Source organism: Arachis hypogaea, chromosome 18 (genome assembly GCF_003086295.3).
Source record: "Arachis hypogaea cultivar Tifrunner chromosome 18, arahy.Tifrunner.gnm2.J5K5, whole genome shotgun sequence".
NCBI lineage: Eukaryota > Viridiplantae > Streptophyta > Magnoliopsida > Fabales > Fabaceae > Arachis > Arachis hypogaea.
This window is the reverse complement of record NC_092053.1, coordinates 131,756,360-131,773,255: the sequence shown is the minus strand read 5'-3', so window position 1 is coordinate 131,773,255 and position 16,896 is coordinate 131,756,360. Positions and strand designations below refer to the sequence as shown.

The following is a 16,896-nucleotide window of genomic DNA, read 5'->3' as shown; positions in this document are numbered from 1 at the left end:
CGTTTTGGCTTTCCTTCTTACTTCCCTCGTTTGTTTCATTTTCTCTTTTACTCTCTTTTCTGAAAAATCTCTTTCTCTCCATTGTGTTCTGGCGTTTCTTCGCGGTTAAGTTTCTGCTTCCCTGCTTCAGCATTTTTCGGGCTTGCTCTCTGCATTATCAGGTTGGTATCCTTCTATTTCTTCTTGCTTTCATCATGTGGTGTTTTGTTGTTCTGTATTTGCCATGCATTGTTTTGCCATCTGCTTTCTTGTACTGCGTTTTTTGGGTGGTGGTGGTATTTGTGTTTTAAAGGGGCTGAGCACCACTGTGTTGGATTGGTAGTGGGTAGTAGGTTTTGGTTGTCTTCTCTGCTTCTGCATAGGGTTAGTAGGCTGATGGTGGTGCTCCTCCCTGTTTTAGGTATGGCGCGTCGAAGGGCCGAGGGTGTGAGGGCTCCAGTGATACCAGCGGGGGCGTCCCTGCCCTTTATTCCTGGGTAACCAGTGATGTGTGGGGGGACCCCGTCGCGGATGACGGAGGCGAACCTCCAACGGCTTCGTGACGAGGGGGCTGTTTGCGGGGGTGGTGACGCGGAGTGTCATTATGAGTTTTCTGTTCCGAGGGTTGACGAGAGGGTTTGTTATACTAATTTGGATTCGCCGACCGTTCCGGATTGGTTATGGGTGTACGAAGCAATGTTCACCCGTCTTGGCGTGCGGTTGCCCTTTTCCCCTTTCGTTCAATAGTTGTTGAGCCGATGTTCCGTGGCGCTGTCCCAGCTGCATCCGAACAGTTGGGTAGCGATCCGGACTTTTGAGCTCGTCTGTGAGTTTTTGGAGCTTCCGGTATCTGTGAATGTATTCCTTTTTCTCTTCTTGTGTACCCTTCCCTCCAAGGAGGGGAAGCACAAGAAGGGATATATGTCTTTTAGGGCTCAGCCTCATCGTCGGGTTTTCGGCTTGTATGAAGATTCTTTCCATGGGTTTAAGAATGGGTATTTCAAGGTCCGTCCTGCAAGAGGGCATCATCCGTTTTGGCTGACATTGGAGGGTGAGTGGCGGTTCCCCACATATTGGAATTTTGGGGCGGGGCCGTCTATTCTTACCAGGGTAACGCAGGAGTTCTTGACTGCGGAGGACCAGGATGTCGCCCTCGTCTTGTGGCAGTTGTTTGGGGTGCATCCTCTTAATCTCAGGGACGTGATGGGTGACCCGGTCACTTGTCGGACCTATGTTGGTGTGTGATCTATGTCTTGTTTCCACTTTTTTTATTTTTTGGGTTCCGAGTTGGGTACTTACGCTTTTTTCTTCTTTTGATCTTTTTTGCAGTTGAGATGGCTGGGGGTTTGACGACTCTTGCAAGGTTGAAGGCTCAGTTGTCTCAGGGGACTCCTTCTGGCGGTACTCCCTCCACTCCGACCTCACGACCCACTGATGATACGAGAACCAAGGTTCTAAAAATCGAACCGGTCATCGAACCGCTCTAGCTATTGGTTCATTGGTTCATAGGTTCAACCGATTAAACCGTGGTTGAACCGAAAAAACTATTTTATAATAGAATAATAAATAAAATATAAATAAACACATTAAAACATAATTATAGTCTAATATAAACCTTAAAATTTATCCAAATTAAAGTACTACATAAACCAGAATGTTATGATCTTATTCAAGTATAAACTCAAAAGTCAAATAACAAAATAAGGCAACCAAACATAAAATGCCAACATCCAAACTTATCATCAATCATCAAAATCCACCATAAATCACAATGTTATTGATACTAATGCTGCATGCCATTAATTCTGGATGGAGTCATAAATTAAGGAATGGAATAATATATATCATCCGGCTTTCAGTTTGCTTATTGATTCCATAATATATATCTGTTCACCAGTTTTGTAATTTATCATCCACAAAAGGGAAATTACAATCTAGTGAATCCACAAAGACCTCAAACTTGTCAAGTTTCAAAAATTTAACAGCAGCAATTCAATATCCAGCAGCACATCACTAGGCAAAGAAATCATAAAATCCTACATAACTGAAATAAAAAATCATGAAGACAGTCACCATTTAAGCATAATTAAATCACAAAACAGTAAAACAAACACAAACACACACAAAACAGCAGTAATTCAGTTTCGTGCAGCACATCACTATGCAAAGAAATCACAAAATACAAAATATCAGCACAACAACAGCAGAGCAGAACATATGCTGAATTAACTAACTTAACAATCTAAGCACAATTAAGCCCAAAGCATAGTTTTAATTGACTTAATTAAACACAAAAATACTCAGCAATGAACAACAAAGAGCCAAAAAAGCATAGCACAGCAGCGAAGAAGACACAAACCAGGGTAAAACACATCATAGCAGTAGTGAGCAGAGCCATTCAATAATCAATATAATTTGATAATTTATGAACTAAAAAACAAACACGAACAGCAAGCACTAGCAGTGAGCTATGTGATACAAGTATTCCTTTAGGCAATGAGTACAATCAAGAAACTTTAACAAAATTTAACAGCAGAAAAAAATAAAAGCATGTACAAACCAGTATCAGTTTATCATCAATCAGTAGGAGGATTGGCATTGGGGGAATGGAAGGGCCTTCGAGCACCACAAAATAGGAAGATTGAAGAACGATCACGACGAACCAGGTGGCGACAGTGCGACCAACGGGGGCGCGATGGAGGCTAGGGTTGTGTTTTGGGGAGAAATAATGAGAGTATGTATGAGACTGAGGAATCGGGAATGGGGCCCGAGACAGGGGCAAGGGCTTCAGGTCACTCAGGACGACACTGCGCGACGGCAAGGAATGGTGGCGGTGGCTGCGATTTCCATGGCTGACTTCGACGGAAAGGGATGCGCGAATCTCCAAGCTGACTCCACGAACTTGCGACGGTGAGTGACTTCGATGGAGGTGTTACGACGGCGGCGGTGGCTCGAGGTAGAGACTGCATGCGTGGCCACTGAGTGCGAGAGGTGAGAGTGGAGGGCTTTAGGGTGGATGCTCGAGAGTGGTGTCTGAGTGAACTGAAGAGTGAGGACCGAAGACTGAAGGCTAGGGTTAGTTTCTGGATCAAAACGCAGCGTTTTTGACAAAATTTTAAAAACCGGCCGGGTCAAGGTTTGGTTCGACCGACCGGTTCCCGGCCGGTTTGGCGGTTCAATTTTGATTCTTAAATTTGGCGGTTTTGCCTTCTGTCTGAACCGTATTTGTTAACGATTTCTCGTTCGACCGGTTCGATCGGCCGTTCGAACCGGTTTTCAGAACATTGACGAGAACTGTCTCTGAGGATCTCGTGTTGACTGAAGGTGGCATCGAAGGGTCAGGTCGGGGTGTAGGGGTTGATGATGATGTGGTAGTTATGTCGCTGGAGGGTGCTTCCCGAAAGCGAAAGCGGTCAGAGGATGTTGATAGTGAGAATTTGGTGGAGGGGGAGGGTGCGGTCCCGTCAGTGATGGATCGTCGTTTTGACGCTCCTGCCTTTATCGATGAGTACCTTATGCCTGACATGGAGGATTTCTTCCGTGAATGTGATGTGACCTTTCAGGCTAAGTCCCTTTATTGTTCCCTTCTTCGTTCCGCTGTGATTGTCCGGAAGGCCGAGCCCGTGATGGCTCAGGTGGGCCTTTTGGATAAGAAATTTCCTCAGTCTCAGACTGAGGTGGCAAGATTGAAGGGGTTGCTTGCGGATGCCGAGTCGGCGAGGGAACGGGCAGTGAAGTCATCCGAGGAGTCTGGTGCTGAGATCCTTCGCCTTTCCGAGGTTGAGACTTCTCTTTTGTCTCAACTTGGGGAAGAGCGGAGGAAGGCTTCGGATGCCGAGTCTCGGGCAGCCGTGCTTTTGGCCGATGTTGGTACGCTGAAGTATGAGGTGGCTGGTTTGAAGGCGGAGGTCGTAGTTTTAAAAGAGGAGAGAATTGTGTTGCTTGCTGATGCTAAGGAAGCTATTACTGCTACCGAGGAGACGATGAAGGCTCAGGCTTTGGTGTTGGCGCCTGGAGCGGACGAGTCTGTGATGGGAGCTTTCAAGACTGTCCGTGATGGGCAGATCGTCGACCTTGATTAGTTGTGATTATGACTTTTTGTAGTATTTTGCTTGTGTTTTTTGGCCGTGTGGCCGTGTGACTGTGGACTTATGGCTTTGACTGACTTCGTTTTTATGCCGTTTAGGCCGTTCGGGCCTTTTTGTGTATTCGGTTTTTTAAGCCGCTTTCTTTTTTGGTTTTTATTTGTTCCCTTTGTTTGGGATGAGCGAACCGTCGTGAGGTCGATTTTTCGTGGATTTCCGTATCTCGGGCCTGGGGGTGATCGGTCCCCAGTTGTGGCCGTGTTTTTATTCCGTGTTTAGGAAACAAAGGAAAAAAAATAACTTGATTAAATTTTATTAATGTTTGGGCCTCGTTAAAACCCTCCGTTTATGGCGAAAAAGAGTACCCGGGATTGACACTTGTGCGAAAAAAATTGTGGTAAAGAGGGAAAACAAATGTAGTAAAGAAGGGAAACAAGTAAAAAAAAGAAAAGGGTAAACAGGGTAGGGGACGACCTAGGGGGTCGGTCTAAGTGTAGTATCGTCATAAGTTGGCGGCGTTCCATGTCCTCAGAATTTCGTCGCCGTTAAGTCATTCGAGCTTATATGCTCCCTTTTCGATTGCAGCCTTGATTCTGTACGGGCCTTCCTAATTAGGGGTGAGTTTCCCTTCCCCTGGGGTCGGGGTTCCGATGTCGTTTCATCGTAGGACGAGGTCGTCGGGTACGAATTCTCGTCAGATGACGTCGTGGTTGTACCTTAGGCTGATTCTTTGTTTTAGGGCTAGCTCTTTGATATGGGCGATGCTTCTTACTTCCTCGGTGAAGTCTCGTTCTACTTCCTCATCGTTACCCCCAATCATTCTCCTTGGGCTTGGGTCTCCTATCTCCACTGGGATAACAGCCTCCACGTCGTATGTTAATCAGAAAGGGGTTTCCCCGGTGGCCATTTGGGGGGTTGTTCGGTACGACCATAAGACTGATCCGAGTTCGTCGGCCCACAGTTCCTTGGCTTCGTCGAGTCGTTTCTTGAGTCCTTTGACGATTATTTTGTTTGTGGATTCCACCTGCCCGTTTGTTTGGGGGTGCTCTACCGAACTAAAAGGGTGGGATACATGTAGCCCTTCTAGGAATTCTCTGAATTTTCTATCGGTGAATTGGGTTCCGTTGTCCGAGATGACAATCTCAGGGATCTCGAATCGGGTTATGATCTATCGCCAGAGGAATTTGCGGCATTGGGTTGCTGTGATGGAGGCCAGGGGTTCGGCCTCGATCCATTTGGTATAATAATCTATGGCAACGATGAGATACCGGAGTTGTCCGGGTGCCGTAGGAAAGGGCCCGACAAAGTCGATCCCCCAAGTACCGAATGGCCATTCTGCCGATATGATGCTGAGCTGGTGTGGGGTGGCCTGGTGGATATTGGCGTGCCTTTGGCATTTATTGCAATTTTTTACCAGCTGCATGGAGTCCCGGATAACCGTGGGCCAGAAGTATCCGGCCCGGATGACTTTTTTGGCCAGGGTTTTACCCCCGATGTGGTGGCCGCAACAGCCTTCATGGACTTCGCAGAGTATGTACTCCGTGTCTCCGGGTTCAACGCATTTGAGCAGGGGTTGCGAGAATCCACGTTTGTATAGTTGTCCTGCGATGACTGTGTAATTGGCGGCTTCCCTTTTTGTCCGTTTTTCTTCCTTGGGGTCTTCTGGCAGTGTTCCGTTGAGGAGATATTGTAGGATAGGGTAGGTCCATGATTCCCGACTAGAGAGTTTCAGATAGGCATTAGTCGTGGTCGATATAGAAGGTGATCTAACGACTTCCTGAATTAGCAACTTGTTGCTGTGTCCTGGTTTGGTGCTGGCTAGTTTAGAGAGGAGGTCTGCCCTGGCATTCCGTTCCCTAGGAACGTGCTGTATGGTTACGCGATTGAATCCTTCTTTTAGTTTGTTTACCTTGGCGAGGTATTGTTGGAGTAGGGGATCTCGCATTTGGTAGTCTCCGTTAATTTGGGAACTGACTACCTGTGAATCGGTATTTACTTTCAGGACCTTTGCTCCGACTTCCTTAGCTAGGGCTAAGCTTGCCAGGAGGGCCTCATACTCTACTTGATTATTTGACACTGGGAACTCGTACCGCACTGACTGTTCGATTATGACCCCATTTTGACTTTCGAGTATGACTCCGGCGCCTCCGGAGGTGATGTTCGATGAGCCGTTGACGTGTAGTTTCCATGACTCGAGGGTGGAGTTTCCCGGCGTCATCTCGGCGATGAAGTTGGCCATGGCTTGTGCTTTGATTGCATTTCGGGGTTCGAACTTGATTTGAAACTGGGACAGCTCGATGGACCATGCTAGCATTGTTCCTGCTAGGTCGGGTTTTTGTAGTACTTGTTTGACCGCTTGGTCAGTTCGGACTATCACGGGATGGGTCTGAAAATACTGTCGCAAACGTCGGGAGGCCGTGAGGAGTGCGAAGGCTAGCTTTTCTAGGCGTGAGTAGTGGGTTTCCGTGTCTTGAAGTACTTTGCTTATGAAGTAGATGGGTTTTTGTTCTTTTTTCTCGTTTTCGCGGATGAGTGCCGCTGCGAGTGCTTCTTCCGTTATGGAGAGGTATAGGTAGAGGGTCTCCCCTGTTTGGGGTTTGGCGAGAACTGGTGGTTCCTCTAGGACTCTTTTGAAATGTTGGAATTCTTCTTCGCATTTTGCGTCCCATTTGAAGGGGGCTCCTTTCTTCATCAGTTTGAAGAAGGGGATTGCTTTTTGTGCTAATGCCCCGAGGAAATGGGATAGCGCAGTGAGCCGGCCGGTGAGCTTTTGGATGTCATTAAGGTTTTTTGGGCTTGTCATCTCAAGGACGGCACGACATTTCTCTGGGTTGGCTTCAACTCCGCATTGTGTGATCATAAAGCTGAGAAACTTTCCTGTCTCCATTCCGAAGGCGCATTTTGCCGGGTTGAGTCGCATTTGGTGTTTTCGTAAGGTGCTCATTATGAGCTTGAGATCGCTGATGAGTTGCTCGCCGGATTCGGTCTTGGCGAGCATGTCGTCTATGTAGATTTCTAATTTGGTCTTGGACAGGTTCTGGAATCTTGTTGATGAGCCATTGGTAGGTGGCTCCGGCGTTCTTCAGGCTGGAGGGCATGACTGTGTAGCAGTACGTCCCGTCGGGGGTGATGAATGCCATTTTTTCTTCATCAGGTCGGTGCATAGGTATTTGATTATAGCCGGAGTAGGCGTCCATGAAGCTGAGGTATCGATGGCCGGATGCGGCATCTACCAATCCGTCGATGTTTGGTAGGGAAAGGCGTCCTTTGGACAGGATTTATTGAGGTCCGTGTAGTCGACGCACATTTACCACTTTCCGTTGGATTTCTTTACTAGCACGACATTTGCCAACCACGTTGTGTAGGGTAGATCCCTAATGAAATTTGCCTCGAGTAGGGCTTTTACTTGTCTTCTGACCTCGGCTGCTCGGTCTGGAGACATTTTTCGTCTCCTTTGTGCCACGGGTTTGGCTTTGGGATCTACGGCTAGCTGGTGGGACATTAGGTTGCGGTCAATTCTGGGCATGTCGGCTAGTGTAAATGCGAACAAGTCTCTATTTTGTTTCAGGAGTTGGGAAAGATCCTCTTTAAGGTCATACGGGAGGTTCTCGTTGATGAAGGTGTATTCGTCTTTGGTTTGCCCTACTTGTAGTTTTTCCATGTCGCCTTCTGGTTCTGGCCTAGGTTGGCCGTCTTGTCGGGCGTCCAGGTCGGCTAGGAATATCCCAGCCGCGTCACGAGACTTCTTCCGTAAAGCTAGGTTGGTGTTGTCGCATTCTGCTGCGACTTCCCGGTCTCCATGGATAGTACCGATGTAGCCGTCTTCTGTTGTGAACTTCATAAGGAGGTATTTGGTAAAGATGACGGCGGAGAAGTCATTGATTGTTTTTCTTCCGAGAATGACATTGTAGGCCGTGGAGTCTTCTAAGACCACGAATTCGGATAGAATTGTCTTCCTTTGGTTACCCGTCCCTATGATGAGGGGAAGGGTGATGGAACCGTCCAGTTTAAGGAAGTTGTCTACGAGTCTTGTGACGCCGTTGCGGTGTGTTTGGAGATTGTCGTTGCGGAGTCCGAGCTTGTCGAAGGCTCCTCGGAAGAGGATGTTGGAGTCTGCACCGGTGTCCACCAGTATTCTTCGTACTAGTCCTGTTCCGATTTTTGCCGAGATGACGAAAGGTGCGTCTTCGGCCGAGGTGCCGTGTTGGTAGTCCTCGGGTAGGAAAGTTACCGTGTTGTCGGCAGCGGTGGTTGGAGTTTGGTTTCTGACGGCGAGGACTTTGAGGTCCTTTTTAGTGTTGATTTTGACTTGCCCGATACGTCTTTGCCTGTGATAACGTTTACTATTATGGTTGGGTCGTCCTCTGGGCTATCCTTGGGTTGTTTTGGCATTCTTGGGTTGCGCCATTCTCTTTCTGTCGAGCTGTCTCTTTCCGCGCGTTTTGGTTCTCTGATGATTTTGGCGAACTCTGGGAGCTTGCCGTCTCTTATGGCTTGTTTGAGTGCGTCTTTAAGGTCGAAACAGTCTTGTGTCCTGTGCCCGTAACCTTGGTGGTAGTCGCAATAAAGGGTTTTGTTGCCGCTCGTTCTTTCTTTGAGTTGTCGAGCTTTTGGGATGATACCTCGGTCTGCTATTTTGTGATATATCTCGGTAATTGGGGCTGTCAAGGGTGTGTAATTGGAGAATTTGCCGATTCTGGGTGGTCGGTTTGCATTTGTTGGTTTGGGATGGTCCCTTTGATTTTCTCTGGGTGGTGGGTTATGTCGGGGTGACGGGTTGCCGTGTTGGGTGTTGCTGTGTTGCCGTTTGTTGGCAGCGACGACCTGGCTGACCTCCTCGTCATTTATATAATCTCTGGCGACGTTCTGGATCTCGTGCATGGTCCACAGTGGTTTGGTGGTAAGGTGCTTGCGGAAGTCTTCGTTCATGAGTCCATTTGTAAGGCAGAGACTTGCGACCAAGTCTATGAGCCCGTCGACTGTCAGGCACTCGTCGTTGAATCGGTCGAGATATTTTCTCGTAGATTCGTCATGTTTCTGTGTGACTCCCAATAGGCTGATGGGGTGTTTGACCTTGGTGATTCTGGTGGTGAATTGGGCCATGAACTTCCGTGATATGTTACGAAAACCGGTTATGGATCCGTTGGGGAGGGCATTGAACCATTTGATTGCTGGCCCGGCTAGGGTCACTAGGAAGGCTCTGCATCGGACGGCGTCGGTGGCGCCTTCTAGGTTCATTCTGGCTTCGAAGGCCGTTAAGTGCTCCTGGGGTCTTTGGTTCCATTGTATTTCATGTCCGTGGGTTTATCAAATCCTTTAGGGAGCTTTGCTTTCAAAATTCTCTCCGTGAAGGGGGTGGCTCCCATTATCACGTGGTCATTTCTCGTGCGTTTGGTTTCTCGGTATCGTCGGTCGTCGTCCGTATGAACAGGGTCGCGAGAGACGCTGCGGTCGTATCTTTTGCTGTGTCGCCGTTCTGGTGATCTGTTGTGTTTTAGGTCACGCGAGGTGCTTCTTTCGTGTCTCTTGGCATGTTGCCGTTCTGGCGATCTGTCGTGGCGAGACCTGGATCTGGAAATCGCGTGACTTCCGTTTTCGGTGTTGTGCTTTTCCTTGGTGGCAACCCGACCTTCGAGTTCCTGTACTCAGTGGCAGAGTTCTTGGATTATTTGGGCAGACATGTTTTCCGGATTCTCAGGATGTCGAGTTTTTGCATTGACTGGGCCGTTTTCTTTGTTATGGACGGCGCTTGCTATCCTTCCATGGAGTATGGCTTCTTGGTGTTCAGGAGTAGGGTTTCGTGTTCTAGAGTCGTCTTGGTGGCTGATGGAATGCTCTTCAAGTCCGTCCGCCATTCCAACTCAATCGGTGCCGGTCCCCACAGACGGCGCCAATGTACAAGATGTTTCTGGTATGGGTTGAGAGATGGATCGGGAACCTGCGGGTCAAGGCGGATGCCGGATTATTCGACTGGAGCGATGGGGGGAGGTACCTGCAAAGATACTCCGACGCTCAAGTCAGAATGGATCTGAGAGGTATAAGATGTGAGGAGTGAATGAATACCTGGAGGGACCTGGGTCCTCTATTTATAGGTGATGGTAGCTATCTTATTTTATTTTATTTGACTAAGATAAGGGAGACGTTTGAATTCGAAAGTTGGTTAGGAACTCTAGTAGGCCGATTCCTGGCCTTCTAGAAGGTTTCGGTGGGTCGGGCCCGGATAGCCGGGTTCGGGGACTATCCTGGGTTATGGGATCCGTGGGCTGGATCCGTAACAGACACCAAACCCATGTATTGCCATTATATATTGTTATAGATGATGAAAAATAAATTATATTACGTTTTACGTTATATTTAGATAAAGTGAGAATGATCCATGAGAAGATGGATGAAAAACGAAGGAAGTTACGTGAATAAGGAAAAAAAAAGATAATAGTAATGTGAAGGGAGAGAGAGTAAGGGAAAAAAGAGATAATTATAGAAGTTATGTAGATTTATGAGATAAGAGAGAATGTGAATGAAGATGAGATAATGGGAGTTTTGTAACATGAAATAACTGACGTATACTGGGGTAGGTTATTAGGAAGGATAAAAGTGGAAAAAAAATTTGGATACCAAAACAAGTTTTCCCATTATATATTGTTATAGATAATTCATCCTAAGATAGTTTATTTTTTTTTTTCACCTAAACCACTATGGGATAGCACGATTTACGTTCAACAACCTATCCCACACTATCCTAACACACAATTAAAAGAACATGCCTACATTTTAATACATTCATATTATTTTTAAATTAAAAGAATATATTTATTTTAAATAATAAAAATATATTTATTTAAAATTCTAAAATTTTGTATCAATCTAGTGGTATTAATTTCAAAATGATGTAAAATACTATAAAGATCTCCTCCGAACCATAATCTGCATCAGGATCTCCTTCATATTCCCCCAAATATTCAGTGGGAATGATCGATATTGTCCCAACCATGTCATCATCACCCTCATCGAAATATTCTTCATCCACATCAACATCTTTGTGTTTATCAACTCCAGAAGATTGGGCTACTGCCTTGCCCTTTTCCATCTTAGCAGGTGATGGAATTTCTTTAGGATAAGTTTCTCCATCGGAAGGAAAAACTATTCTTGAATGCACAGAAGGCGTTGCCCCCTTGCTTAGTTCCTTGCCTGTCTCAATCGAAAGTTTCTTATTCTGAATGAAACTTCTCCTTCCTCCTCTTCCTCGGGGATAACCCCTAGCACGACCTCGATAATAAGAATACTGATTTCGAGAAGGTGCTCGATGCCCCCACTATGGATTACGCCGATACAAATGATCACATCTCTGGAATTCCTGACAATTCCTGATCCACTGAACACCTATAGCCTGAGAACGGCTTAAAGGTGTGCTTACATTCTCTTGAGGTGTCTTCGAACTAGAGCCCTCTATGTGCCTGAGTGGCTGTCTCTGACGCGCCTGCTCTTCCCTATGAGCCAACTCCTTCTTCATCCTTTCTTTTTCAAAGATTGCTGCTGCCTCAGCATCAAAAATAGCATTGCACCGCGGACACAGAGATACATCCCGGTCCTTGATCTTTTTGCTGAACCAAGAAATCTAACAAACCGTCCCCTGTTCTAGGGTATACTGATCTGACTTGTGACTCAAAATCATCAAGAGCCACATCAAAATTGTAGGACATTCCACCATGTTTACTCCAAAGCAAGGTTCAACATAGCTGGCATCAACTTCGAAGGGATCTACATCAACCTTCATTTCTTTCTTGCCATCATCGAATTTCAACCGTCCTTCCATTATCGCTTCTTGAATTAAGTCCCTGAAACGGACACAGCTATTAGTCGAATGACTTGTTGCTTGATGAAACTTACAATAAGGCTTTCCTTTTAAATCTTTCACAGAAAGCAAAGTTCTACCCTCAGGTAAAATTAACTGTTTATCTTTAAGCAACACATCAAAAATCTAATCAGATTTTGAAATATCAAAACTATATTTCTTTCCACTTTTTAATTTTGAGTCATTCGACTTTTCACTACTTGGCAATTTCTTCAACAAAGAACAAACATAAGGAGGGCCTTTCTTTAGTTCGGCCAAATCGATTTCTGTTTCGAAATCAAATTCCTCTTCGGAAGACTCCATTGTTACATAGGCAAACTTTTCTTTTCGAGTAAAAGGTTCACTCTTCGATCTTTGTTCACTCCTATATTTCACTTTTTCTTTTTTCATAAGTTCGGTCTGTCGAACCTTTTCAGCCAGATGGGCCAAATTGGGAATATACACATTAAGCAATTTTCTACGCATATAGAATCCTAACCCCATAGTTGCTATTTTCACTATCTCATTCTCAGGTAATGACACATAACATCTACTTCTAGCATTTTTGAAATGTATTAAATGACCATCAATGGTCTCACCATCTTCACGTTTCAAAGCCACTAAATCGGTAACTGCTACGTTCATTTTACCTCGATAGAACTGAGCGTGAAAGGCAGTTTCTAACTGATTTCATATTGTAATCAAATTTGGTCTAAGATTTGAGAACCAGGTAAATGCATTCTTCGTCAATGACGAAGGAAAAATTTTCATTTTTAAATTTTTATCATTAGCTAAATTCCCGATCTCAACCAAATAATGAGCAACATGTTCAGTAGTTGATTCTCCAACTTTACCAGCAAATTTTGTAGTTATTTTTGGATTTTTCAACCCCCTCGGCACTTCTGCCATTTGTATCGCTTGGGAAAAAGCAGACACAAAATGTGGTTGATTCATAAAACCAACATTTAATCCAACCCGATTCGGTACTTCTTCTACAATTCTAGTGACTTGATAGCGTTCACCACCGTACAATCTGGCTAAAAAGTCATCAGCATTTTGACCTCGGGGAACCACGTGAGGATTTTCTCGATTCGAAATATGGTTTTCATTTTGAAAAATATTTTCCATTCCTTCGTTATTTCCCCTGGTATTATGCCTCTCACCTTCATCATAATCAACAATTCGAGCAATCCTCTCGACTTGTCTAGCAAGACGCTCGAATTTTGATTCATGATCAGCTATCATGGGATTCAGAATTGTAGTCATTTGCTGAGTCAATAAATTGACCAAATCATGATGACTTTCCTCCACTTATTGTCGATATACTACCATCGAATTCGCAGCATTCGAAGTGGAGCCCACAGTATAATCACGAGAATACTCAGAATACTGTTGTGGGTTTTGAATATTATTCACTCCATTCCCATTCCCAAAGCGGACAGGTGGCACGAAACCACCCACCGGCGGGGTATAACCAGGAGGAAGACCATAAAGAGGCCAACCAACGGTTAATGGAGGTTGATATGGTGGCACTGGGCCACGTGGACGAATATTGCGTCCAATATTCCCAGTTTGAATAGTCGTAACGACTATACTTTCAGTCCCAATCGCACCTTTCGAACGTGAAGACACGTCAGCTTGTTGTATGGACACTGGTATCCTATCATTGGTGGATGAACCACCATTCACATTCGATAATTCATCAGCCATGTGAATAATCTTCCCACTTCGTAATCGCATACACTAGAAATTGCTGGAAAAATATTTACACACTTTGATTTAAAACTGTCCCACCGGACGTGCCAATTTGTTTTGTCGATTTTTAGCAAATCGATGGTGGTTCGATATCTAGTGGTCTGTGTAAGACCCAAAACTTTTGAAAAGCCTTATTCTAAATTAATTTCAATTTATTTATTCATTAAAGACTTTAATTTTAGAAATTATTTAATTAAAGCTAATTAAATCAAGTTTTGATAATTAAGTTAGAATTTTTCTCTAATTTTATAATTGTTGGATAATTTTCTATATTTGAACTATAAAATTTAGTAATTGTAAAATAATAAGAATTTTATATAAATTGATTTAAAGAATTGAGATTTTGAAATTTAATATATTTTAATTTTTATGAATAAAGAAAATTAATTATATTATCTCTAATTATTGAATTAGAGTCTTTATTTAAAAAGAATTTATAAATTGATAAATAATTAAACCGTATTTTTACAAATATTATTAATGGATTAAAAATTGGTTTTTGATTTTCAATTACTCCTAATTTTAGTGAAATGACTGAATTATCTCTAACCCTAATTCCCAAATTTGGAACCCTAATTCTAAATCCCTAATCAGAAAATCCAATTTCCCTTTCCCAGCCGCCATTACTCCTTCCTCTTTCTGAAAGACCAACACAGCCTCACCCTCTCTCAATGTAACAAACACACGCACACTGGGGGAACAAGAACTAGAGAGAAATAGATCAGAGAAGAGAAGAGGGAATCCGAGAGAGAAGGAGCGCGCCGGTAGAGGGAGGAGCTCGCGCCATCCTCGTCTACTGTCGCTGCCTCACGCCGTGAATCCCGTCGCCCCTACTGCAGCTATCCGTGCCGTTGTCCGTGTCACGAAGCCAGAGCCGCCGAGCCAAGCGTCGTCGCGTCACCGCGGCTGTGCCGTCACGGATGAGGAGAGAGGCGATAGAGGGAGAGAGAGAGAAAGAGTCCGCGGTGGAGAAAGGGAAAGCACGCTCGCGAGGTCGCCGCCGTCACCTCAAGGCTCGCCATCGTCATCCTCGGCGGGTGCCCTTGCTGCCGCTGGTGGAGTCGAATCAAGCCGCTGGTCTGAGCTAAGAAGAAACGCATGGAGAGGTGGTGAACGAAGCCATCGCAGGAACCACCGTCTAGATAGGGTTCAGGTCTCCATTAATGGGGCTAGCCAGAACTGTTTCGAGGTTTTTGCCGTTGATTCTGATTTTGTTCTGTTTCGGTTGAAGCCGTTGCTGCCTCTAGTCGCCGGAAAACCACCACTACTCCTTCTGCCCCGCCCCTGTTTCGTTAGGGTTTGCTGCTTTTCATGGTGAGACTGGACTTGTTTTGCCTCCTTCACCATGTCAGTTGGTTTTAGTTTCACCTAATATCCATTTTATGTTAATTTTAATTTGTCAGAATAAACTGTTACTCTTCGGTGTTGATGTTGCTACTGCTACTACTGTTGGTTCTAATGCCATTGCTGCTGTTGCTATTAATATGGAATAAGTGGGTTTGTCACCTTTGCCTTCTTGGTAAGCGTTTTTACTTCCAGAACTTTTGAAATCAATATTCCAATATAAGTTATTAGAGGCTCTGAGCTGTTAGTTTTGTAGGATTGAGTTCTGATGATTGTATATCAAAGTTAAGGTTGCTGTTGGACCATCGGAGGTTCTGGTCACTGTCGGAGCTGCCGCCGGATCAGCTTGGGATTGCGGCTGTTCCATTTTGCTCTTACTGTAGGTATATCTTATTGCAAACCATCGCCGTTAGTTTTCTATCATGTGTTATTAAGGTTTTCGCGATATTTATGTTTTAGGATTGAGTTGTCGGGATTGCCTGTTGCAATTAAAACCATTTCTGCTATTACGGAAGTGAGCAGACCTGTGATTGAAGCTACAGTTTATTTTGGGCGGAGAGGAATGATTCTTGTGACGCCTTTAGTTTATGGGTTCAACTTTTAAGGTAGGAGTTTTTCTTAAAATCTATTTTACATTATAGAGTTGCGATAAATAGATATTGATGTAAAAAGATATATTTCTGTGATTATATTTGTCTTGTGGATATGATGGTTTATTGGACTGGATTATTGGGTGCTTGATTGCGTGAGTGGTGTATGATTGTTGATAAAAATCGGTTTGAAATGTTATTTATTTGATTATTAGGAAAGGTGGATTTTCTTGGTTTTAGAGTTTACTTGGTAATATAAATGAAACGATTTTGGAAATAATTTGAGATATGAAAATAAATTGATTCGGGGAGTGGCTTGATTTTGAATTGGTCTGATTTTATAAATGATTTAATATTTGAGTTGATTTGATTTTAAAAAGAGTTTTATTGTTGGAATTGGTTTGATTTGAAAATAAATTGATATTGGAACTGGTTCAACTCTGGAAAAAATGTTTGAGATTTGGAAATGGTTGAGAAAAGGTTTGAGAAATATTTGGATGGGACACGAAAAGGGTGGCAGTGTCCAAGTTTTAGAGGAGATGCTGCTGAAATTTTATAAAATTGGAAGTTTTATTTGAAGTAACTAATTAGAAAGATTTGTTTTTAAACATTATATGTTTTAAGGTTGATTTATTTATCAAAGAAAGAATTGTGTTTTGAATAGGGATTGTTAATGAACGAGATGAAAAGAAGGATGATGAGGATTGATGAGGATTTTCTTTGAAATATGGTTTTTGAATGAATTTGGAAATGAGATTTGGATTGATGAATGATTATGACGTTGAGAATGTTGAGACATGATCTTTGAATTATTCATATGGCTTATGAATTTGAAATACCTGAGATACGAGGTTCCTGGATTAAGTGTCGTGGTTTGCCACCACGTGTACCAGGTTGAAAACTCGATACTATGTTTACCCTGCGACGTAAGTGTGATCGGGCACTATATAAATTCCCTGGAAAGTTACCCCCATTGAGCAATATTGATTATTTAAGAAAAAGCTATGCATAGACTCTTGGGGATGCACGTCGGAGGACAGTCTAAGGACAATTTAGACTTGTCAGGTTGGCTGGATAACTGACAGATGAGCCTCATCAGCCATAAGACAGGCATGCATCATATGCATTTGTATGCTTTGCTTGGGTTTGAACTTGTTTTGGTTTGCCTAATTGCTAAACTGTTCTTAACTGCTACTTGAACTATTTGCTGTAACTGCTTCCTACTTGTGCTTTCCTTGTATGTCTTGCCTGTGTTTGCCCCTGGCGTGTTACATTTGAGAATGGACTTTGTTGCTGAATTAATGATTGTGTT

General features: G+C 44.0%; 2 protein-coding genes across 2 annotated transcripts; both read right to left on the bottom strand.

Moving 5' to 3' along the window:
• Nucleotides 1-5,232: 5,232 nt before the first annotated feature.
• LOC112770584 (uncharacterized) lies at nucleotides 5,233-7,062 on the bottom strand. Its single transcript, XM_025814920.1, has one exon. The coding sequence runs from the start codon at nucleotides 7,060-7,062 to the stop codon at nucleotides 5,233-5,235; it is 1,830 nt and encodes a 609-aa protein (XP_025670705.1).
• Nucleotides 7,063-8,291: 1,229 nt separating this feature from the next.
• LOC112770582 (uncharacterized) lies at nucleotides 8,292-9,302 on the bottom strand. Its single transcript, XM_025814919.1, has one exon. The coding sequence runs from the start codon at nucleotides 9,300-9,302 to the stop codon at nucleotides 8,292-8,294; it is 1,011 nt and encodes a 336-aa protein (XP_025670704.1).
• Between the last annotated feature and the right edge of the window lie 7,594 nt (nucleotides 9,303-16,896).

Coding starts and splice junctions, on each gene's coding strand:
- LOC112770584 (XM_025814920.1), bottom strand. CDS start 7,062: ATGCTCGCCAAGACCGAATCCGGCGAGCAACTCATCAGCGATCTCAAG.
- LOC112770582 (XM_025814919.1), bottom strand. CDS start 9,302: ATGAACCTAGAAGGCGCCACCGACGCCGTCCGATGCAGAGCCTTCCTA.